We start from the raw sequence: 20,959 nt of genomic DNA, 5'->3' as shown, positions 1-20,959 counted from the left end.
CATTAGCTGTGCCCATGTCCCATGTCCAATGTCCTGGTACTTGGACGCTAATAGTTTTTTGGCCCCGGACACGTTTTGGCCATGCGCCGCAGCCAAGGGCTAAACAAATGCCAGCTGCAACTGCAATTGCTGCTGTTGCAGTTTACGAAGCGCCCAGGGTCAAGTGGGACATGCCAAGTGGCCAATGCGCGAAGTTCAAGTGCAGAGCCAACAACACCAGCCAAACGAACCTCAGATCCTGCCAAGCGCTTCCATTAAACCTTAAAGTTCAAAAGTTTTGGCACACCTCTTCCCAAAGGCAGCCGGATAAACTGAGCTGAATTGAAAATGGGTAAACAGACTCGAATGGTTTTATTTTTGGTTTATGTGCTCCACTCATAAATCATTACAGTCGCTCCCGATGCGATGCGATGCGATGCGTTATGGGAGACTGTGGTCTTCATTTTTAGACCACGGCTTCGCTTGAGAGACTTTTCACATAAATATTTAAGCTGAAAGTTTGCCAAGCAAAATCCAACAGCGAAAAAAAATTGCATTGTATTTGAATATTCTGGGTTATAATATAATTTTATAATAAATAATTTTAAGTGAATTCAAATTTTAATAGTTTTTTTATATATTAACTAACTTATTTTTTATATTTAAATTTATTATTCATTTTGGTAAAATTTATTATTATAAAATTGAAATTTTAATTTTTAAAACTTATTAGAAATTTATAGTTTTATTTTATTATTAATTATATTTATTTTTCTTCTTTTTACTTTTTTATGAAGCAACAAATTTTCAAATTGTAAAAATATTATAAACTACTATACGAAAATAAAATCAACTCAAAAATGAGGGAAAAAACTTTAAAATAAACGCATTTTTTAGAAGGAAAAATTATAATAAAGAAATCTCATTTTAATAAAGTTCGTTGCATGATCAAGTCACTTGAACTGCATGGATACTATACATACATATGTGTAAATTATCAAAGTTTCTGCTTTTACGAAAAGTAAATCAATCATATAATATTATTTCATACCTTCACATTAAAACGTCTATCAATTTTCGCGCATCTGCGGGCTGTCAGTTGCCTGAAACCGTCGAACTATCATGAATAATTAGCGGTTTTCACCGTGTCATTTATTGAATTTCGTTTGGAGCACTTTGAACGACACAGCTGAACATACACAGAGATGTGCATCAATTTTGGATTGTTATATATTGTGCTTACATTTACGTTTTGTTTCTTAGTGTTTCCTTTGGTTTTACGGGTGATTTGGGATATTGATACACCGAAACGTGTCTGCACTTTCTCGAATTCAAGCGGAACGGTAAATTGGCGAATGGCATATGCTCAATTTTCGTTTTTGTTATTTAAATTTAGACTTTTTATCACTTCTACGTTTCGCACAGACAACACAGCCGGAAGTTGACTTCAACGGTTGAATTTCCCGCTATGCGAAAGATTGTCGCTTCCGCCTACTTGGCAGCTGCTGAACTATTCACGGCAAGCGAACGCAGACGACTTGTTGGCGCGCTCAAACTCGTCGACATTTTGACTGTGGATGTGGCCGTGGCGGTCGCTGTGGCCGACAATAAGCATTCGGCACACAGTTAAACCAAAGATTGGCAGCAGGCGGTGCTGCGTTGGGTAAACAGTTGTGTTTCTGCCAAATGCCGGCTTTTGAAAGCGCCTGCGCAAGTATTTATTACATATTTAAGTTAACTATATTATATTTAACGCCCAAAGTGTTGAGATTCTCTCTGCCTATTGCTTATTTTTCACTTTCGTTTACAGTTATATTTGTGATGGCAAACATTTTAAATTTGCAAACAAATAGATTCAATGTGACACTGTTAGGCTCAGATGGTACTGTTTATTTTAAATTTAATGAAAAGTGGCGCCTGCCCATATCATAATTTCTTGATAAATACAGTTTTATTTATGTACCTCACATTTCATTTTTAAGGCACTCATAATTATCCTCTTGAAATTCTTTCTGTAATATTTATTTTATTCTAAGTAAAATAAACATTAATATTTATTTATCATCAAAAATTATAAATTCTGTTAACATAAATATTCAAAAGTAACAGTGTTGAATAATATGAAAAACATCGTGAAACCACATCGATTCATACGTATCACTTATCGATAACAGAAAACTTTTATTATTCCTCTTTTCTTTGATGTCTTGTGAACGACATCGTTTTGCTGTAATAAATGTAAGTTTTTATGAAATACAACGTATATTGTTACATTAAGCAAGTTGAGGATTATCAAGCCGATGGATTGTCAAGTATTGCAATTCGCGTTCATTGAATTATATTTGTAATTATGTGCAAAAAGTGACTGTCAATGTTTGGCAAACGCCATGTTGGCCGCTCAAACCTAACCTCAACCGCTCTATGACACCTAAGTCAATGGCAGTTAAAAATTGTACTAATATTAATTTGTCTTTTTTGTTGCAGAACACGGCATAAGCAGAATTAAACACCATGTCACGTTTCTTTGCCAACGGCTCCGACTCGGAATCTGAATCCAGCGAAGAGGAAGTTCAAGCATCCAACTTCAATAAAGCGGCCAATTTCGTAAGTAGAATCAATATTTAATATAGAATATTTGAATAACAAATATATTCTCTGCTGCAGCAATTTAGCGATGACGAGGAGGAAGTTAAGCGTGTCGTGCGCTCCACCAAGGAAAAGCGCTATGAGAACCTAACAAGCATCATTAAAACGATACGCAACCACAAGAAAATTAAGGATATTCCCAATACGCTGAGCAGTTTTGAGGATTTAACGCGAGCCTACACGAAGGCCCTGCCCGTCATCTCTAAGGAGGAGAATGGCATTACGCCCCGCTTCTATATTCGTTGCCTGGCCGAGCTCGAAGATTTCATCAATGAGGTGTGGGAGGATCGGGAAGGACGCAAGAATCTCTCGAAAAACAATGCCAAATCGTTGGGCACATTGCGCCAAAAGGTGCGAAAGTATATCAAAGATTTTGAGGAGGACCTGGCACGTTTCCGTGAAGCGCCCGATCAAGAGAGTGACGTTGAGGAGGGTGAGGGTGAACCGCATGACAGCGACGCCGACCGTGCTGGCGCTGACAGCGACGATGGCGTTGGCGCCGGAACCGGCAAACTAGCTGAATTGCCGAAGGCTGCTAAATCGGCGCCAACTAAAGTGGTTGCTGATGAGGACGATTCGGATGATTCGATCGATTGGGATTCCGATACCGAATCGGAGACCGAATCGTCAGAGGATGAGAATCTATACCAGAATATGCGTGAGCGTTTCCTTAAGCGTACCACCGAGAAGGAGGACAAGGATGATGACAAACGCAAGGACAAGCGCAAGGAGCAGAAGCACAAGGTGCGCAAGCGTGCCGAAGACGACGAGGATGGTGAATGGGAGACGGTCGTCAAGGGCAATGTCGTTGAGAAGCCCAAGATGTTCGAAAAGGATGCCGAAATCGACATTCCTCTCGTGCTGGCCAAACTGATTGAGATAATGTCGGCGCGCGGCAAGAAGCGCACCGATCGCCGTTTGCAAATTGATTTGCTGTTTGAACTGCGAGACATCGCGGAGCAGCATGCTCTGGGCACGCCAATTAGTGTGAAGATTCATTTCAACATCATTTCGGCCATCTTCGACTACAATCAAAAGATTTCGGAGCCCATGAAGCTGGAGCACTGGGCCCTGCTGCTCGAGGTGATGCAGAGCATGATGAAGCTGCTGCTCGCAAATCCGGACATCATCATGAACGAGAGCGTGGCCGAGGAGCACGAGGAATATGTAACAGCGCCGTTTTATATACGCGGTTGCCCTTTGGCTGCCGTGGAGCGTCTCGATGATGAGTTCACCAAGCTGCTGAAGGAGTGCGATCCGCACTCGAACGACTACGTGTCCCGGCTTAAAGACGAGATCAATGTGGTAAAGACCATTGAGCTGGTCGTTCAATACTTTGAGCGTTGTGGCAACAATAACGAACGTTGTCGCATTTATCTGCGCAAGATCGAGCATCTTTACTACAAGTTCGATCCCGATGTGCTCAAACGCAAACGGGGCGAGCTACCGGCAACGGGCACCGCACCATCATCCGTTGAAGTGATGGACAAACTGTGCAAGTTCATCTATGCCAAGGATGATACAGATCGCATAAGGACGCGTGCGATATTAGCGCACATCTATCATCATGCGATGCACGATAATTGGTTCCAGGCGCGTGATTTGGTTTTGATGTCGCACTTGCAGGACAACATCGATGCTGCAGATCCGTCGACGCGCATCTTGTACAATCGCATGATGGCCAATCTGGGCCTGTGCGCCTTCCGTCAGGAGAACATCAAGGATGCGCATCATTGCCTGGTCGATCTGATGGTCACCGGCAAGCCTAAGGAATTACTCGCCCAGGGACTGTTGCCTCAGCGACAGCATGAACGTTCCGCCGAGCAGGAGAAGATCGAAAAACAGCGCCAGATGCCATTCCATATGCACATCAATCTGGAACTGCTCGAGTGCGTCTATCTGGTATCGGCTATGCTCCTTGAGATACCTTACATTGCTGCCCACGAGTTTGATGCACGTCGTCGCATGATCAGCAAAACGTTTTACCAACAATTGCGCTCCTCGGAACGCCAATCCCTGGTGGGTCCACCGGAATCGATGCGTGAACATGTCGTCGCCGCCGCCAAGGCCATGCGCTGTGGCAACTGGCAGGCCTGTGCCAACTTCATTGTGAACAAGAAAATGAACACCAAGGTCTGGGATCTGTTCTATGAGTCGGAGCGTGTCCGTGAAATGCTTGTCAAGTTCATCAAGGAGGAGTCGCTGCGCACCTATCTGTTCACGTACTCCAATGTTTACACCTCAATTAGCATACCGTCACTGGCGCAAATGTATGAACTGCCCCTGCCGAAGGTGCATTCGATCATCAGCAAGATGATCATCAACGAGGAGCTGATGGCCAGCTTGGACGATCCCAGCGAGACGGTGGTGATGCATCGTTCGGAGCCATCGCGCCTGCAAGCGCTGGCCATGCAGTTCGTTGATAAGGTTACCAATCTGGTCGATGTGAACGAGAAGGTGTTCGACATGAAGCAGGGCAACTTCTTCCAGCGTGGCAACATGGGTAATCGCGATCGTGGCTACAATCGCAACCAGAACAACCAAGGCGGCAATTGGGGCGGCCAGCGTCGCGACAATCGCAATCAGCGCAACCGGAACCAGCGTGGACACCACAAACAACAACAGCAGCAACAGCAACAACAAGTGCAGACCATCGAAGAGGAGTAGACACACCAAGTAGAAAAAGAAGCCTTTAAACAAATCCATGGATCATATACTGAGACTAGGGAAATGGAACTGTGCTGACTGTGGTCGGACCTCCGATTTGGTTGAAACGCCAAATCGGAGGTCTACGTTTAAATTAGCATCAAACCAATCACTGTATCCATTTTGTCCTTATCAATTATACTGTACTGTGAATTTGTTATAACGCTCATTATGCCTAAAACCTAATTGATAAATGCATTTTGTATGAACTAAAATCTAAAGTGCGCAAGTCTTTGATTCAAATAAACTAAACAAAACGGAAGGAAAAAAAGAACAAAAATCGAGCCATTTTATATTTAATAAAATCAGAGAAGACTTTGCCTTGTACATTTTTCTGGTAATTAAATTTGAATAGGCGCGCTAACTGAAGTCTTTACTTGTTATCATCAAACTTATTGAGCTTTCGGCGGTCAGCGTACCATGCGCTATCAATGGTAGAATATCGCTTTCAAATACAGAAATATGTATATCGATATGTAATCGGCAAGGTTTCTGCAGTGGACGCACGTTTTATTGGAACTATTATTTAACAAGTGAAAATTATCAATTAAAACTTGAATACACTACAGCATGAACAGCATAGGCGACGATTGCAATGAGTTAAAAAAGCAGTACGATGCCTGTTTCAATAACTGGTTTTCCGAACGATTTTTAAAAGGAGAAACCGATGATTCCGTATGTGCACCAATTTTCAAGGTTTATCAGGAGTGCGTGAAGGTGAGTGTTGAATGAATAAATACCCCTTGTGGGCAGGCACATGCAGATAACATCATACCACCCACCTACGCAGCGAGCCATGCGTGAGCAGAAAATTGAATTACGTGAAATCGAAACGGATTACACCACGGCCAGTGAATTCGACAACAACAACAGTGCAACCGGCAGCGGCAAGCCGCAGGGGAGTCAAAATAAAAGTTGACCTCTGTCGCTTGATTTACAGCCCCATCATGCTGAGACGGCCAATACGGATAAGGAGTGTAATGCAATAAGTAGCCAGTCGACGCCTCACGGACGTAGAGATGCATTTACTGGGAAGCATAAACGCAGTTCCACAGTCTAAAAGTATATAATGATGCTCGTAGCAATAATTGTGCTTAAAATTGATGCATGATATAAATTAATCGTTAAAATTATGTTAAGTTTAAACCATGCTAGATTTATTAAGTGACCATTACGGTTAAAGTTTGTAAATATATATTGTATGTATGTCTTTATAAAACGTTTTTAACAATAAATAATTGTATCATATTCAATAATTTAAACTTCCCGATATTAATGCTGTGACGTCAGACATGTAGCTATCGCTAAAACCGAGAGTAACGGGATTTATTTACGTAACCTAAAGAATCATTAATAGTAGAACCTTATTGTTCTTATTAGCCATGTCAACACATTTACAGCAACACATGTTGGCATGTAAACACACACACTTCTTTTCAATGGGCTGAGATTCATTACGAATTCGAATAATTATTACCCACAGGTCAAGGCCTCAAAGTCAAGTTCACTCAGCCTACAAATATGAAGTCCATTTGCATAATGGATTAACCTATTTTTTAATATTATAAATTAAATAAAAGTCATTGGTTGAAACGTGTTGTATTTTGCTCAATTAAAAGCTGAAGAATATGCTCAAAAAGTTAATTTGCATATGCTTATAATTGATTTATCAAAAAACAATCCTGTGTTTTGCGTTTAACAATCTTTTGGCTTAAAATCTAGTATTAGAATCGACAGTATACGACTAAAAACACGAATAATGTAAAATGTTCTTAGCTCGGGAGACTATCGAATTATGCATGTATGTTGGTGAAAACTTAAAAAACTACACAACTTTTCGTCTTAAATTTAGAAATGAACATTCAATAATTATTTGCCAGCCGTGAACTTGGAAAGTTTCTCCAGCAACCCAATATAAGAGGTGTGCTCGTGAGCGGTGGCTAGGTCGGAGAGTTTCTCGGCAAATTCATTGCTAATTCCTTTCTCTTCCAGAATGTTCATCAACAAATCATACAAATAGCCATCGAGCACATCTCCAGCAACTGCATACACTTTGTCGTTCCATTCGCCTTCAAAGATCGACATTTCATCGATAGAAAATACATCGTTATATTCACCCTCCTGTGCCTCGCCTTCCAAGTAGGAGCAAGTAAAGGATAGGGTAGTGTTGCCCTTAATGATGTCCACTTCAAACTGTGGCTTGCTACGCATTTCACCCAATTCTGGTTTGTCGGCATTGGGATTAATTTCTGGTTCCTGTTCGCTGTCAACAGTGTGGTTCACATTGAAGCTAATGACGACCTTTTCCTTGTCGGTTTCCTTGGTCAGCTCGACATCGGCGCCACTGAGTTTCACGCTGAAGCCTTCCAGTGTGCTGGGCACAGTCTTGCCCTTTTGCACCTTGCGCTCAGCAATAATCTCCTCGGTAAGGAACTCGACCAGTTCACGTTCACCTGTGGATATAGACAAACTGTTGATTTAACTTCAATTTCAAAATATCTTTTTGGATGTCGTTAGCTGCACGTTTGTGAGGTTATGTAACCATGGAGAAACATGCGCCAATTTGTTATGAACACGGGACATGCTTTCTTTAATGAAATGCTCACCTTTAGTGTGCACATTGCAGCCACAAGTGCAATTGATGCTGGGCTTATGCACATTTAACACAGTAACGTGGTCACCACCCACCGCCGGCTTTTTGGTCATGTGCCACAGGCTGCGGGTAAAATCGCGTTTGCCCAATGCACCAGCTGTTGCGGTGGCCAAATTGGCAAATCGCAATGTTGCTGTCTTCAAGCTGTTCATCTTGTTATATAAGATATCAATTTATTATGATAATAATTGGAAAAATGTGCTGCCGCTTCCGTGTTGCAACTTGCAATGGTCTTACATATGCCGATAGCGATATACTTTAATAATAAATCGATATACAATTTACATAAAATATGGTTTTTCTTTTTAAATGAGGTGGCAACGCCGTGCTAGTAGTTGGTACGTTCGATCAAATGGATGAAAACATCAATGAAAAGCTGCTTCTTCAAGTTGAGGAAGATGACACAGATCAGCATCCCTGTTGCCCGCATGGACCCACAGTGCTCTTTTATCGCCAAAGTCAACAACCCAGCTATGGTTTCTATGCCTGTTCCGCATACCGTAATCCTAAGCTTTGCTCCTTTCGCATGGATTACGAAAAATGGAAAGGTAACCCACAGAAACAAGTGCCAGATATACGCGCCTATCCCCAGCAACAGAACGATGCAGATCCCGATCCCACAAGTCACCTGAAAGCGTTATCGCAGGACGATGTGCATGCCCAGTACTTTTTCGATCAGCAAGCCCTCAAATTCTTTGCAGATCAGTGTCGCTTGCTGAAAATCGAGTAAGTTCTAATATATCAGATTTTATTTGAAATATGCTCTTACCTCTGTTTTTTTTTTTAGTAAGGTGGTCTGTATGGGCGCGCCACGCCTCCACTTTCATCTGCGTATCCATAAAATACAAAGTTTTTTGCTTGACTTTGATGAGCGTTTTAGTAAATACCTAAGCCCTCAGGAATTCTGTCTATACAACATGTGCAACAATCACTTTTTCTACCAGCGAGAGCCGTTTGAGAGATTCCTGAAATGCAATAAGTATTTATTTAATGGAATTAAGAGTTAGAAATAGAATGCTAATTCCCTTAGCATTTTAGGGATGAACGCGTGTTAATTGTCACGGATCCACCATTTGGCTGTAGAACCGAACTAATTGCCCACACGCTACGATCTCTGATGCGTCTCCATAATCGCCTCAATCAGCTGCCCGCCACGCCGCTGTCGATATTTTGGGTGTATCCATACTACATGGCAAACTATATAAGGCAGGATATGCCCGAGCTGCAAATGTGCGACTATAAGCTAAATTATACGAATCATAGTCGATATACGAATGTGGGCAACTCCAAGCGTTCCTATGGGTCGCCAGTGCGTGTCTTTACCAATATACCGCTTGAGCTGTTGCGCCTGCCGCTTGCCGAAGGATACAAATATTGTGATAGATGTCAACGTGACACGGCCATAGAGAATGTGCACTGCGATCGCTGCCGGAATTGCTGCTCGCAGAATGGCCAAACCTATCGGCACTGTCAGCTCTGCGATATGTGTGTGAAACCGAATTATGTCCACTGCTCGAACTGTCGCCGGTGCTGTCAACGTGTTGGACACGACTGTGCACTGTATCAGTCCATGCAGCACTGCTGGTTATGTGGCCAACGGGGCCACATTGAGAGTAACTGCCAAATCTGGTCGAAGCTCTCACGCCAGAGCAAACGACGGCAGTCTCAGCGGGATTGTTGCCTTATTTGTGGAGCGCAGAGTCATCGTGAAAGGAACTGCTCACGGCGCTGCAGTTACTTCAAGGAATTCGAATTTATGGGACAAATTTTGACAAAAGCACGAGATCGAAAGTCGATATTAAAACGAAATAAAGCCAAAATGCGCAAACTTCCTAAATCATAGAAAAATATCGCTTCTTATTTTTTCTTGTTTAATACCAAATTCATTTGATCTTAACACTTTTTTGTAATTAAACTATTGAACTGCGTCAATGACAAAAGCGCGAGAGTAATGCACATGAACATGACCACCATAAATTGTGGAATGGATAATCTGCTACAAATTCCAAATTCAACGAAATTTGCAGCAAAGTAAATAGAAAATTTTGACAAATTATGTTTACAATTTAGTAGTTCATCAATTAACGACGGGTAACTTAAGCTTAGACAATAATTAATTTCAAGTGGAAAACACTAATGCCTCAACCAACGGAATGCGACTGTTTGATTGTTGTTTTTGTTGTTGATGTTAATGTTTTGGCAACAGTTTGCTTGAAATCTGATGACGTCGACAATTGGGTCGCGGCGCGCGTCCGTTGAGGTGAAAGTATTTATTTTCTAAAATGAACTGTCTAAGAACGGTTGTATTTTCCCCAAATGTGCAGCATGAAGACAGAGGCGATGAACAGCAACGACATAACCAGAACTGGAACTGGACCACTGTAAAAAAAAACACAAGGGAATGCATCAAGTAAACAATTCGGTATTGGTGAACGTCATGAATTTAGTTGAGGAGCAGTTTCGCTTACACTTTAATGCCGGGTGAATCGTCTGTGTAGAAACGCCACATACCACCAGTGCCTGCTCCGCCAGGAGCACGACTTCTGGCCGCTGTTGTTGTTGTTGTCTTTCGCTGCTTCAAGGTGCTACCACCACCAGCACCAGCGCTACGTGGCGCCGACAATTTGCTGGGCGAGCGTGAACCGCTACCAACGGACGTCGAACTTGCAGGAGCAGGCTATAACAATCGACACCAGCTGTTTAGTATTTACTTTAAGATTTAATTACAGTTTTCACTTACCATTCTAATTTATGTGTTTAATTGTAATTAAAGGCAAATGCACACTAAGTCCGTGATTGCTGCGTGCTGACCTGGAAAAGTGTTGAAAGCGCTGAAATCAGTTTGACGTCTGCTCGTGTCAGTTTCGTGTTCCACGTCACCTGGCATTCACCCGTAAACGTAACTTTGACAGCAAATACTCGATAAGTTTTCACAAAATTTCGATTACAATGAATATCAAAACAATTTTATGGCGGCTTTTCCAGGTAAATCAATTTACCGAGTACAGACAGCGCCAGCTAATTGCTAGCTGTGATGACATATGCTATCGATACTATTAATCACAACTATCTTACTTTTATCTGTTGAAATGTTGTACAAGAAGCTAGAGCAGACATATTATTTTACTTTTATTTCCTTTGGTGATGTTAATATAAGATATGATTTTATTGATTTATAAAATATAAGTAAAGTATTATAGAATATTTAAGTTTCAAATTCTAATTGTATATATGTTGGCTGCGCAATAATTTAAAATATAAATATAGTTGAAAGAGATACAGTCTTTAATGTTGATTCGGTTGGAATTCAAATGCTCCAGAACAGCATGAGTTTTTGAATCTGCTATTTATTTAATAAATACGTATTTAATAAATTATTATCATATAATTAGCATAGAACCCTGTGTATAATAATTATAATAAATAAATATTTAAAATTATTGATTCTTTACCAGTTGATTTTCATCGCATTGTCTTTTTATCGATTAGGTATCGATATCAATAGAAGCATACACATACTCTTTTTTGTACATCTCTAAGTAGTTTTTGTAATGGTAAAACAATATTAATTTTAATATTTAGCGCTGTGTGTTTGTAATATCTTACTGGTTTGCACGAACGGCGTGACATTTTGCTGCATCGTTGCTATGGTGCGCAAATGTACACCACAATCCGATAGTGACAAACATATTCTTGAAGAGTAAATGCAATCGCTACATCGCAAAAGCAAAGAAAAAAAAAATAAATAAAGAGAAAGAAAAAAACCAAATATATGCTGAGAAAATAGTTTTGTGAAAATGGACGATATAGAAATAGAATATCTAGACGAATACAAAGACTTAGTTCTACCAGGTGAGTGTAATATTTGAGAATATGCTGCCCTATCTACGACTCGCTGAAATACGTTTTGTTTGTCAGGCATCAAAACAACCAGCGAAGGACGCATACAGCAAACGTTGATTCGAGCGCCTATCAACAGACGTATATCGTCCGATTCGAGCGATTCATCGTCCATAGATCCAGATATTTTTCAGAAACTATTTGATGGTAAATTTCTTGACGACGAGTTAATAACTGAAAGTAAGAGTCTCATATGAAAGCCAATAAAGTTAATTTCTGCTAAGTTGCTGCTTGTGTATTTAGGCGGTCCAAATGCGAAGGGTAGTCCTCGGCGTCGGGTGAGCTCTTCATCGAGCGACTGTAGCGATGCTCTGGCTGCATTGTACAATCGACAAAGCAGCAAAGGCAAAGGCACAAGACGTGATCGGCTCGATTCATATGATTCAATTGATGATTTGGGTAAGTGATTTTTTTTGTAAGTAATAGAGAACACTCGTTTAAAACTTGTTTTCTTAATTAGGTGATGCATTAATGGGCCCAACCCACAAATCGCTATCAAAATCAACATCGTCGCAGGCAGCAGCAAGAAAGACTCTAAGTCATAACGGCATGGACAGGTCCAAAATTACAAATAATAAGTCCCAATTATCTGCAACAAAGCGCAATAATCCAGAAAGCTTTAAGCATGAAATGAGGCCTAATGACAGAAGCAGCAGCAGTAGCTCTTCAAACCCGCCCATGGTGCACAAAAAGAAAGCTGTAACCATTATAAAAGCTAAGAAACCAGACTTGAAACCACCCAAACACGAACCCAAAGAGGATCCTCTAAGTAGGTATTTTATAATTACAGTCTGGCTTTTGGACTAACTGTGTGTAAATTGCAGATTTGCGAGAATTCTCTGACAATACAGACAGTGATTCATCTTATGAATACGAATCCGATTTCTATGGCTATGGCGATACAGATGATGATGATGGCGAGGTATCGAAGCAAGTTATTGATATATCAACGGATAGCAGTACGGTGACATCATTGGCGGGTAAGTCGGAGTTACACAACTAGTTGATACTGCCAACCCTCTGATTATATTTATAATGTGCGTAAAACAAACCGTGTAGACACTGTGACACCTGTTGTTTCCGAAGACGAGAGCCTGAAGCAGCAGAAGCAACAAACACCAAATGCCCAAAATGACCGTCTTCAGGTGTATCTAAATAATCTAAGTAGTGCCGAAACGCCACCATCTAAGCATAAATATACAAGCACTGCAAAGAAATCGCACTCCCACGAGAAACAGTCCAATACACTAGCACAAAAAGATCAAGATCCGGATCAAATTGATCAGGTGCAGGAAAAGGGTAAGTTTTTTCTAATTCTTTATATTATTTGTTTGCATATTTCATATGTTTCACTTATTTCGCTTCAATTTTTACAGCCGAGAAGCAACTTGACAGTCCCTCAAGCAGTAAAGCTCAAGCGAACTACTGCAATGAGATGGACAATGTATCTCCAGCTGATTATGTTGATGTTAACTTAACCTACGAAACAGTAGAACGTTTAAGTCTCAATCTTGCCGAGGAAATCATTAGTATTGATGCTGAGCGCTCCAAGGAGTTCGAACGTCGTTCTGTTTCCAAGACGCGCAGCTTATCTTCTTCAAAGAAAGTGACTCAGCCAACAGTTAGGTCGTCGCTCTCCAAAAGCCATATACGCAAACTTACCTACTCTAACGAAAAGTTGGATGAGAAATATCCGTTAATGCACACACTTCGTCGGGTCAAAAGTTGTGGTGGCTTCCCGAAACGTGATCTGGAAAGACAACCAAAGAACAGGGCTGCAACCACAGAGAGACAACTCACGAATGAACCATCATCGTCACCGAAAAATCTTGTGGAAGCACCTAAAGAGCAAGAGCCAAAAGTAGAAAATGAAACGAAACCCCAACAGGAGAAGGTAGTAAAACGTGGGCGTGGTCGACCGAAAAAGAACAAAGCGGAGCCAGCTAAGCCTAATCTGTCACAAAATCCCAATCTAACTGTCAGTGTAGAGAAAAAAGTAAACTCTGGGTGCACGATCTCTGAATCAAAGTCTTCGAACGAGACTTTGAAGGAAGCGCAGCACGAGTTGAAAATAAATGACAAAGCAAAAATCATAGAAACAAATATTGATTCAACTTCTGCTTCAAGCGAAGGCAATAAAATTGAATTTAAAGCTACTCAAATGGTGGCTGATCATGAAAAAGATAACTCAAAACGGACAAGTGCAGGGATGTGTCTGAATATAGACGGTGCGCTAAATAATGCGAAACTGTATGGAAACGAAGGGGAAAAGCAAACTGCAACCTTGAGTAAAGAAGAAGCAAATGAAAGTATAAAAAAGCTGAGTGCTCCGAAAATTAAGGAAATTGATATAGACAATCAAGGAAAAGTAGGCCAAGACTCTCGAGATGACATTGAAATCCCAGATGACAACAAAATAAATTCGGTTGTAGACAAAAAAGATAACGAGCAGGAAACTGATAGACCGGATGATGACAAAATGGAAAAAGTTGATAAAGACGCAACTGAAATAATGAATCCTGAGGCATATAGTGAGAAAAGTGATAAGGAAGTGACCGCAGATGACGTTGATAAACAACTAAGGTCAAATTCAAACGTGGATTTAGTCAAGAAGAAACGTCGCTCGGAAAACACATCGAGAAGAAGCGAAAGTCGTAATGCCAGACGATCGCGTAGAAGTGATGCTGATTCCTCTGGAACTGCCGCACCTGCACCACGGCGCAGTAGTCCTCGGGTGACAGAAAAGTCACCAGCTGGAGGAACTCAAAAGGCTGATAAAGAAAAATCTAAATCTCATTCAAGCGCTAAACCCCCAAAAATATCCAAAGATATTAATATTGTGGACCCAAGTTCAGAAAACTTAAGTCATAAAAAGTCTGCGAAGGTCAGACCGTCACACAGCTCCAAATCAACAACAGCTAAAGCTAAAGACAATTCCACAACGCATAGGAAATCGCGGAGTGCAAAGTCTAAGCCTAAAATCGAAATCTCGCCACCCAGGCAGATGGAGACTATCGAATCAAATTTGGCCGCAATGATGGAATCTGTATCACTTCCATCCGATGGTGATTCGAATGAAGCAAAGACAATTGATATTAAACAGAATTCAGAAAAAGATATTGATACTCCCACATCTTCAGATACTCACATTAGAATAGATGGTAAGACTATAGAATCCTCAAGGGAGGCAGCATTAACTCAAACATTGTCCGATCTCGAGCTACTTACAACATTGGATTTAAATGAGAATTCAACTTATAGCGAGCAGCAACCAAATATTCCAGATACCCCTTCAATTCCATCCATTAATACTACTGAAGATCAAAATGATTTATACAAATCTCTTGATTTGGATATTGTAGTCAATAAGCAGGAAAACTTGTGCGAGGAGTCGGTCGTAGCTAAACAGCGTGCTGCAGTACCTCGTGGATTAAGAGATCTCCTGCAGGCAGCAGGAACTGAAAGACAACACGAGAGAGCAGGAAGTCGTGCCCGATCCACGCGCTCCAGGGTGGGTACGCCCATTCCTCCAAAGTCGAGAAAGACTAGGATTAAGGAAACTAAATCATCTGAGACTCCAAAGAAAGAGCAGACTAATGACAAACCAGAAACGAAATCGGATAACACTGCAACCTGCAGCGAATTGCCTATAGAGAAGCAAGAGAATGAGATTCCCAACTTAAATATAAGTGAAACCAGTCAAAACATTAATGATGATGCAGTTGAGAAAGCCGTTGCTACGGATCAATCAGAACATCCAACTGTATGCAATGATATTCGATATGCAATTGAAAAAGGTAATCAGGCTTGTGATCAGAGTACACCCAGCACTTGCTCCTCGAACAGTTCATGTCGTAAGCTTCGCATTCTAATTAAGAAACCAGTGCCACGCTCTAAAATCAATTTTGGCCAACTTGAAAATGTTGAGCATGCAGACGATGAGTTGGAAGATCCCACATATCCATCAGATCAATCAGTTTGCCATGATGTAGGAGATAAAGCGACCGAGAGAGAGCCATTGAAGAGCCTACCAGAAAAAATCACTGGAGAGGATCAACTAAATCTCAATGATCAAGCAGAAAACTCAACACAGATTACAGTAGATCAGCAAAAAGATCCAGCTGCAGCCGATACCAAAATTAGTGAAGAGGACTCAGTTCCAAGGGATGCTAAGGATAAGCTAACTGACCAGGAGGCGGCTAGCATGAAGCAGCAGCACAATGAGAAGGATGACGCTGTTGAGGGGGAGAAGATAGTTGCTGAAGAGCGTCAACTTGATATGGCGATATCACAACAACCAGAGCAAGAGGCGTCTTCTCAGCTGGCGACTCCCAACGAACAGCAGCATCAGCCATCGGAGCAGACAGCTTCTGAACCCATGGAACAATCAGCGGATGAGCAGCAACAGGCTACAGTTAACATTGATCAATTATGCGCAACGGAAACAACAGGTGTCATGGAGCATGTCGATGAGGAGGAGTGTACCGATACTGGGAGCTCCAATCAGATGGATGCCTCTGAACCAGATGGTTAATAGCTATTCCAATAATATAAACTTTAAACTTTTCCCATTTCATTTTGTAGCTCGATCTCTAATGTTCAATTTTCGTTTTTCTTCTAATCTCTTGTTTTTTTTTCATCAGCCGCTAAGCGCAAACAAATGTTGCAAGCGAAACATGCGAGTCGCAGCATTGCGATGGCGCCACCAGCACTACCCAAATCCGACCTATCTAGTGGTAATGGGGGTAAGTATCTTGTATATATATAATAATATCAAAATTAATAAAACTAATCCTTTCACAGTAGTACGACGTCTAGGAAGGCCCATCAAAGTGGGTGATCAGCCCAAGCAAAAGCGTCGAAAATTGGCAGTAATGCAGAGTTCTTTGGAGGACAATAGTAAAAGTCAATTAGACACACAGGAATCGCTCTCTTCGACAAATGAGGCTATGGAGGAGCCAGGAGGCAAGGCCAGCGGCAAGCATATGTTAGCTGTCAACATGAGATCCCCGATTAAACCATCCACACCAGGAGTCAGCCATTTGGGAAAAACGTTAACAGCGACAAAGCTGAGCAAAAACGATGAAGTGAACAAGACGCCGCCAATTAAATCTAGTTTATCAACATTATTGAGCGACGATGACTCCATGTCCATCAATAACACAGTAATAATAACGAAAACGGCAATAACAAATACGACGGAACCGTTCAAAAAGGTGGAAACGCCAGCATCTCCTGCTGTTGGCATCAACATATCCGTTTCATTGCTGCCTGATCCTAACAGTCAGACGAGTTCGCCGCCCAAGAAGACAATGACTCAGGCCGAGACGGCAAAGAAGCTGATGTCGCTTAGTGCGGCAGCCAAGAAGGAGGAATCATCTCCAATAGCAAAACAATCTGTAGCCTCACCTATCACACCAAATTTGCCTGTGCAGTCTGCTGAGGCTGGCAAAAAGATGAAAGCCCGTAAATCGGAAACAGATAAGCGAACTCCAAAAACACCTTTATCTCGAATAGCAGGCAAAGCAACTTCCAGCGCAGCCAAGAAGAGTCCAAAGCCAACAGAAGAAGCAAGTGAAATGGCGAAAGCTAAAGAGCCAACAAAACCAGCTGCGATTGTTAGTCCAATAGTTAACAGAAAATCCTTACCACAAACCCATGCGAAAAAGCTGGACACACACACTAACGAAATATCTGCAGCTCCGGTAGAAGCAGCAGGCACCAGCGAGAGCAACGAGGCGAGCGAATCTGTAGCTGCCGAAGAATTAGTCGAAGCTCAGGACACGCAGAAAAAGGATTCGCGAAAGTCTACGGGCCAGAAATCGCTTAGAAAATCCAAATCCAAATCCAAGGAAGTACTAGCGGTGGCAGAGGCAAGAGAACCAGCATCATCAGAATCTATGCCATTGGCAACAAAAGGCCCGTCGGAATCGCGGGATTCGTCGACTGAGCGTAAGAAGCGCACGTCGCGCGTGACAAAACAGACGAAAACTGTGACTCCGATGACACGCGCCTGCAGCCATGCCCGCTCTTTGGCTGCCACGCCCACACCGTCAACACAACGCAATCCCTCCAACGAGCGACAGCCACTCACAATGCCCCCACTCGTCCCACTGGCCTCAAAGCCACAACGACAAGCGCGCAAGAGTCTAAAACAGACCAAAGCCGAGGCGCAGGCGCAGAGTCGGGGTCAGGCTGAGTGCTCTGAGGCGGCGAAAGTTACACAGTCGCGGAAGCGCAAGCCTCCGGCCAAGTCTCTCGCAGGCGGAGCGAAACGCTTAAAGGAACAGCCAGCGATGTCAGAGACAGCAGTTGCGTTCCCAGTGCGTATCACAGCGGCTGCCCTTACTGCTAGTCGGACATCAATTGCCGAGCCAATGGCAACTGTTGAACGACAAGCAGTACGGCCACTACCGCCTCTAGTACCAATAATGCCGGTAAAGCTAGTGCAGAAGGACAAGGATTTGCAGCTTCCGCCTCAGCCCTTGCCGCCAAAGCTGCGCAAGTTGCGAGTGCGTCTCAATCGATCCGTGATACCCAATTGGCTCAAGAGCCTGAAGCAAGCAGAGCAAGCCGCCCAGCGCTTGGAGCCTGCGACAGCTGCAGCGCCGCCTAGTGCCACAACTGCAACAACAAGTGCAGCTCCAAAGCAAGCAGAGCCTCTCATCAGCAAATCCCAGCCGGCTGCGCGTAGGCCACAAGTGAAAATACCAATTATCAACTCTGTGCCGCTTCCAGTGCCTCTTCCAGTGCTGGAAGTGAAGCCGGAGCTGCCCGAAATGGAGGAGGAACCACAATCCATCAACAGTGCAGCCGCAGCACCAGCGCTGCACTTGGAAATTGATGTTCCAGTGCCATCCATAGCTCAAGTTGCGGCAAGTATGTCAAGCAGCCAGACCCCCACCAGAGTGGAGCCAGCAGCGATGGCGCAGCCGGGAATGAATATGGCTAGCAGTGCGAGCAACACTATCAGCAGTCATGCCAACACCGCCATCGCACTCGCCCCTGCCCCTGCCCCTACCCCTGCCCACGCCCCCGCCCCCGCTAACACCAGCGGCACCAGCAGTACCACCAGCTCAATACCTCCAGCGAATGTCATCAGCGATCAGAATACGTTCGGCACAACGAAAATGTTTTCGTTTTTGTATCCATCACGCTATCAGCGCTCCTACAGCCAAGTTGGACTGGACTTTTGTTGCCCGAACCTGGACGGGCCGATGCAGGCCATTGATCCGACGCGGCTGCACTCGAAAGCGGAGGTGCCGGTGCTAGAGTTGCCCCAGTATATGGTCATATCGACAAAGATTATCTCGCGGCAGGACAAGAACATACCGCCAAAGGTGCGCGCCAAGCTGGAGCAGCTGGCGGCGGCGAGGGATGCCGCAACCACCAGTGCCATACCAACGGTGTTGCCAGCGGCGACAGCTGCCGTGGCCACGCCCCCAGTGCCAGCAGTGGCGAGCAGTGCGCCGCCAACCATGAGCCATGGAGAGACGGTTGCCCAGCAGCTACCTCCACAGAATACAACTTTGGCCAAGAATCCGCCGCCGGCAAATGCTACACCTCCTGCTGCTAATGCAGCTGCATCACCGAAGATACTTTCCTCGCCTCCGCCCTTAACTGCAATCAGATCAGCGAAGAAATCATTACCATCAAGGGGCATGCTGCAGTTGCCGCCGATTTGTCCCACTGACAAGATGCGCACGGATCTGCAATCTCGTGTGCAGCTCTTCGATCATGTGCTGCAGGGCCTATCCCGACGAGCTGCAGTGATGAGTGTATTGGAACGGAAACAGGTCATCGAGAATATTGTGAAGACGAGCGCGCTGCTGCCGGTTGATGTGGAGATGGCCATCAAACTGTTGGAGAGCTATTCATATTGCTTGTATGCAGTCAACAGCGCCAATGCTAGGAATCTCGAACAACGTCAGCAGCAGCAGCAATCGCCAGCAGCAGCCAGCACATCCAACTCCAGAGCGGCAGGTGCTGCTGCTGCAGCTCCTGCTGGCTCTCCTGCTCTTACTGCTAGTTCACCGCTGGGAGCCTCGAGCAGCACGCCTGTTTACGATGCAAGTAATAAGATTATTGGCTATCAGTATAAAACTCCAAATATGTCCATGAAGTCATCACGCGGCACATTCGTCAAAGTGACACCATCCTCAACAGCAGCTGGATCAGGAGCATCATCACCCGCAGCAGGAGCAGCAACACAGCAACGTGGACGTCCAAGTGCAGCCAGCGGCAAGGTGAGCCGAAGTTCTCTAAATAATCCTTGTATATAACACTAATATCCAATAATCCAATTACAGGTAGCAAGCGTCAACTTGGTGTCACCTACAGTAGTGCCTACGCGCGTGGCAAAGAGAGTAGGGTCCGGTACCATGATTCCCTTTAATCCATCGCCAGCGCAAAAGACCTATGCAGGGCGTTCCACGGCGGCGTCAGCCAGAAAAGCTGTCGGCACAGCGGACAAAGCGGCGCCCGTGGGCATCGTCAATGGAATGCCCCAGCTGGGAGCGGTGCCACAGGCAGCGTTAGCCGAGGACAACATAAATCGTACTAATCTGTTTATTGTAAATCAGTTGATGTCGCAGCAGGAGGAGTGCATATTGCCCGATGCAATTGGTACAGTAGAAACTGCTGCTGCCGACATCAAGGGTGAGCTTGAAGATGCAGAAACATTAACTTAATTCATACAAATATATTAAGAAAATGCGTAATTATAAATACACCTAAAGTATGAAAAGTATTTTAAGCTACTTTACCAAAAGTAAGATGATGAAGCCCATATTTAGAATACAAATCAACATATGTAAAACATTAATTTCGGGCTGCAAAAGGCTTGTTAAATTTCCACCTTTGCCTATACTGCTAGTTTTTTAAAAAATAATAAAAAAAAATCGCTAAGTGAGCGCATATGTTAACAATTTTCGCAGCTATCATTGTATCAGCATCGAGTGAAAAAGCGTTTGTTTACTAGCAACAAATTGGCAGCACCCAAATTTAATTATTCAAAATTGTTTAGTTCAGTGAACTCGCATTAACTTATGTTTGTTTTTTTTTTTTTTTCATTTA

At 43.2% G+C, this 20,959-nt stretch overlaps 7 protein-coding genes across 9 annotated transcripts in view; 4 read left to right on the top strand and 3 right to left on the bottom strand.

Moving 5' to 3' along the window:
- CCHa1-R (CCHamide-1 receptor) overlaps window positions 1-1,852 on the bottom strand; it is a 33,895-nt gene extending 32,043 nt beyond the window's left edge. The window contains exon 1 of one of the 2 annotated variants that reach the window (XM_018012112.2): window positions 1,031-1,852. The gene's annotated coding sequence lies outside the window, so the exon portion shown is untranslated. The remainder of the gene's footprint in view (window positions 1-1,030) is intronic. The other variant, XM_018012113.2, reaches the window with a different exon arrangement.
- A 204-nt stretch (window positions 1,853-2,056) lies between these two features.
- On the top strand, window positions 2,057-5,552 carry eIF3c (eukaryotic translation initiation factor 3 subunit c). The gene is made up of 3 exons (XM_018012110.2): window positions 2,057-2,217; window positions 2,464-2,583; window positions 2,644-5,552. Exons 2-3 carry the CDS (start codon window positions 2,491-2,493, stop codon window positions 5,290-5,292), a joined length of 2,742 nt encoding a protein of 913 aa, XP_017867599.1. The 5' UTR covers window positions 2,057-2,217; window positions 2,464-2,490; the 3' UTR covers window positions 5,293-5,552.
- A 237-nt stretch (window positions 5,553-5,789) lies between these two features.
- On the top strand, window positions 5,790-6,587 carry LOC108616710 (TP53-regulated inhibitor of apoptosis 1-like). The gene is made up of 2 exons (XM_018012119.2): window positions 5,790-6,048; window positions 6,122-6,587. The coding sequence occupies exons 1-2, from the start codon at window positions 5,902-5,904 to the stop codon at window positions 6,248-6,250; spliced, it is 276 nt and encodes a 91-aa protein (XP_017867608.1). The 5' UTR covers window positions 5,790-5,901; the 3' UTR covers window positions 6,251-6,587.
- Window positions 6,588-6,914: 327 nt separating this feature from the next.
- P32 (complement C1q binding protein P32) lies at window positions 6,915-8,254 on the bottom strand. Its single transcript, XM_018012117.2, has 2 exons — window positions 7,938-8,254; window positions 6,915-7,784 (listed from the first exon to the last, which is right to left on the bottom strand). The coding sequence occupies exons 1-2, from the start codon at window positions 8,134-8,136 to the stop codon at window positions 7,201-7,203; spliced, it is 783 nt and encodes a 260-aa protein (XP_017867606.1). The 5' UTR covers window positions 8,137-8,254; the 3' UTR covers window positions 6,915-7,200.
- A 31-nt stretch (window positions 8,255-8,285) lies between these two features.
- LOC108616707 (rRNA N(6)-adenosine-methyltransferase ZCCHC4) lies at window positions 8,286-9,832 on the top strand. Its single transcript, XM_018012115.2, has 3 exons — window positions 8,286-8,710; window positions 8,772-8,963; window positions 9,023-9,832. The coding sequence occupies exons 1-3, from the start codon at window positions 8,337-8,339 to the stop codon at window positions 9,825-9,827; spliced, it is 1,371 nt and encodes a 456-aa protein (XP_017867604.1). The 5' UTR covers window positions 8,286-8,336; the 3' UTR covers window positions 9,828-9,832.
- A 6-nt stretch (window positions 9,833-9,838) lies between these two features.
- Window positions 9,839-10,885, bottom strand: Sec61beta (Sec61 translocon subunit beta). Its single transcript, XM_018012118.2, has 3 exons — window positions 10,725-10,885; window positions 10,453-10,661; window positions 9,839-10,363 (listed from the first exon to the last, which is right to left on the bottom strand). Exons 1-3 carry the CDS (start codon window positions 10,725-10,727, stop codon window positions 10,276-10,278), a joined length of 300 nt encoding a protein of 99 aa, XP_017867607.1. The 5' UTR covers window positions 10,728-10,885; the 3' UTR covers window positions 9,839-10,275.
- A 601-nt stretch (window positions 10,886-11,486) lies between these two features.
- Window positions 11,487-20,811, top strand: Su(var)2-HP2 (heterochromatin protein Su(var)2-HP2). 2 transcript variants are annotated; one of them, XM_089471107.1, is made up of 10 exons: window positions 11,487-11,836; window positions 11,903-12,064; window positions 12,128-12,283; window positions 12,345-12,653; window positions 12,709-12,864; window positions 12,944-13,183; window positions 13,261-16,413; window positions 16,528-16,629; window positions 16,688-20,130; window positions 20,194-20,811. In XM_089471107.1, the coding sequence occupies exons 1-10, from the start codon at window positions 11,782-11,784 to the stop codon at window positions 20,572-20,574; spliced, it is 8,157 nt and encodes a 2,718-aa protein (XP_089327233.1). In that variant the 5' UTR covers window positions 11,487-11,781; the 3' UTR covers window positions 20,575-20,811. The 2 variants fall into 2 exon arrangements, with proteins under 2 accessions (XP_089327233.1, XP_017867598.2); XM_018012109.2 differs by lacking the exons at window positions 12,944-13,183; window positions 13,261-16,413 and having other exon boundaries at window positions 11,490-11,836.
- The last annotated feature ends 148 nt before the right edge of the window (window positions 20,812-20,959 follow it).

Source organism: Drosophila arizonae, chromosome 5 (assembly GCF_054131065.1).
Source record: "Drosophila arizonae isolate 15081-1271.41 chromosome 5, UAZ_ARI_1.0, whole genome shotgun sequence".
In the NCBI taxonomy this organism is placed as follows: domain Eukaryota; kingdom Metazoa; phylum Arthropoda; class Insecta; order Diptera; family Drosophilidae; genus Drosophila; species Drosophila arizonae.
This window is presented reverse-complemented; position numbering and strand designations above follow the sequence as displayed.

Excerpts from the sequence above, each read along its gene's own strand:
- eIF3c (XM_018012110.2), top strand. The coding sequence starts at position 2,491 with ATGTCACGTTTCTTTGCCAACGGCTCCGACTCGGAATCTGAATCCAGC. Across the intron at positions 2,584-2,643 it reads TCAATAAAGCGGCCAATTTC|CAATTTAGCGATGACGAGGA; the intron begins GTAAGTAGAATC and ends TCTCTGCTGCAG.
- LOC108616710 (XM_018012119.2), top strand. The coding sequence starts at position 5,902 with ATGAACAGCATAGGCGACGATTGCAATGAGTTAAAAAAGCAGTACGAT. Across the intron at positions 6,049-6,121 it reads TTTATCAGGAGTGCGTGAAG|CGAGCCATGCGTGAGCAGAA; the intron begins GTGAGTGTTGAA and ends CCACCTACGCAG.
- P32 (XM_018012117.2), bottom strand. The coding sequence starts at position 8,136 with ATGAACAGCTTGAAGACAGCAACATTGCGATTTGCCAATTTGGCCACC. Across the intron at positions 7,785-7,937 it reads CTGCAATGTGCACACTAAAG|GTGAACGTGAACTGGTCGAG; the intron begins GTGAGCATTTCA and ends CTATATCCACAG.
- LOC108616707 (XM_018012115.2), top strand. The coding sequence starts at position 8,337 with ATGGATGAAAACATCAATGAAAAGCTGCTTCTTCAAGTTGAGGAAGAT. Across the intron at positions 8,711-8,771 it reads TGTCGCTTGCTGAAAATCGA|TAAGGTGGTCTGTATGGGCG; the intron begins GTAAGTTCTAAT and ends TTTTTTTTTTAG. Across the intron at positions 8,964-9,022 it reads AGATTCCTGAAATGCAATAA|GGATGAACGCGTGTTAATTG; the intron begins GTATTTATTTAA and ends TTAGCATTTTAG.
- Sec61beta (XM_018012118.2), bottom strand. Across the intron at positions 10,364-10,452 it reads GATTCACCCGGCATTAAAGT|TGGTCCAGTTCCAGTTCTGG; the intron begins GTAAGCGAAACT and ends TTTTTTTTACAG.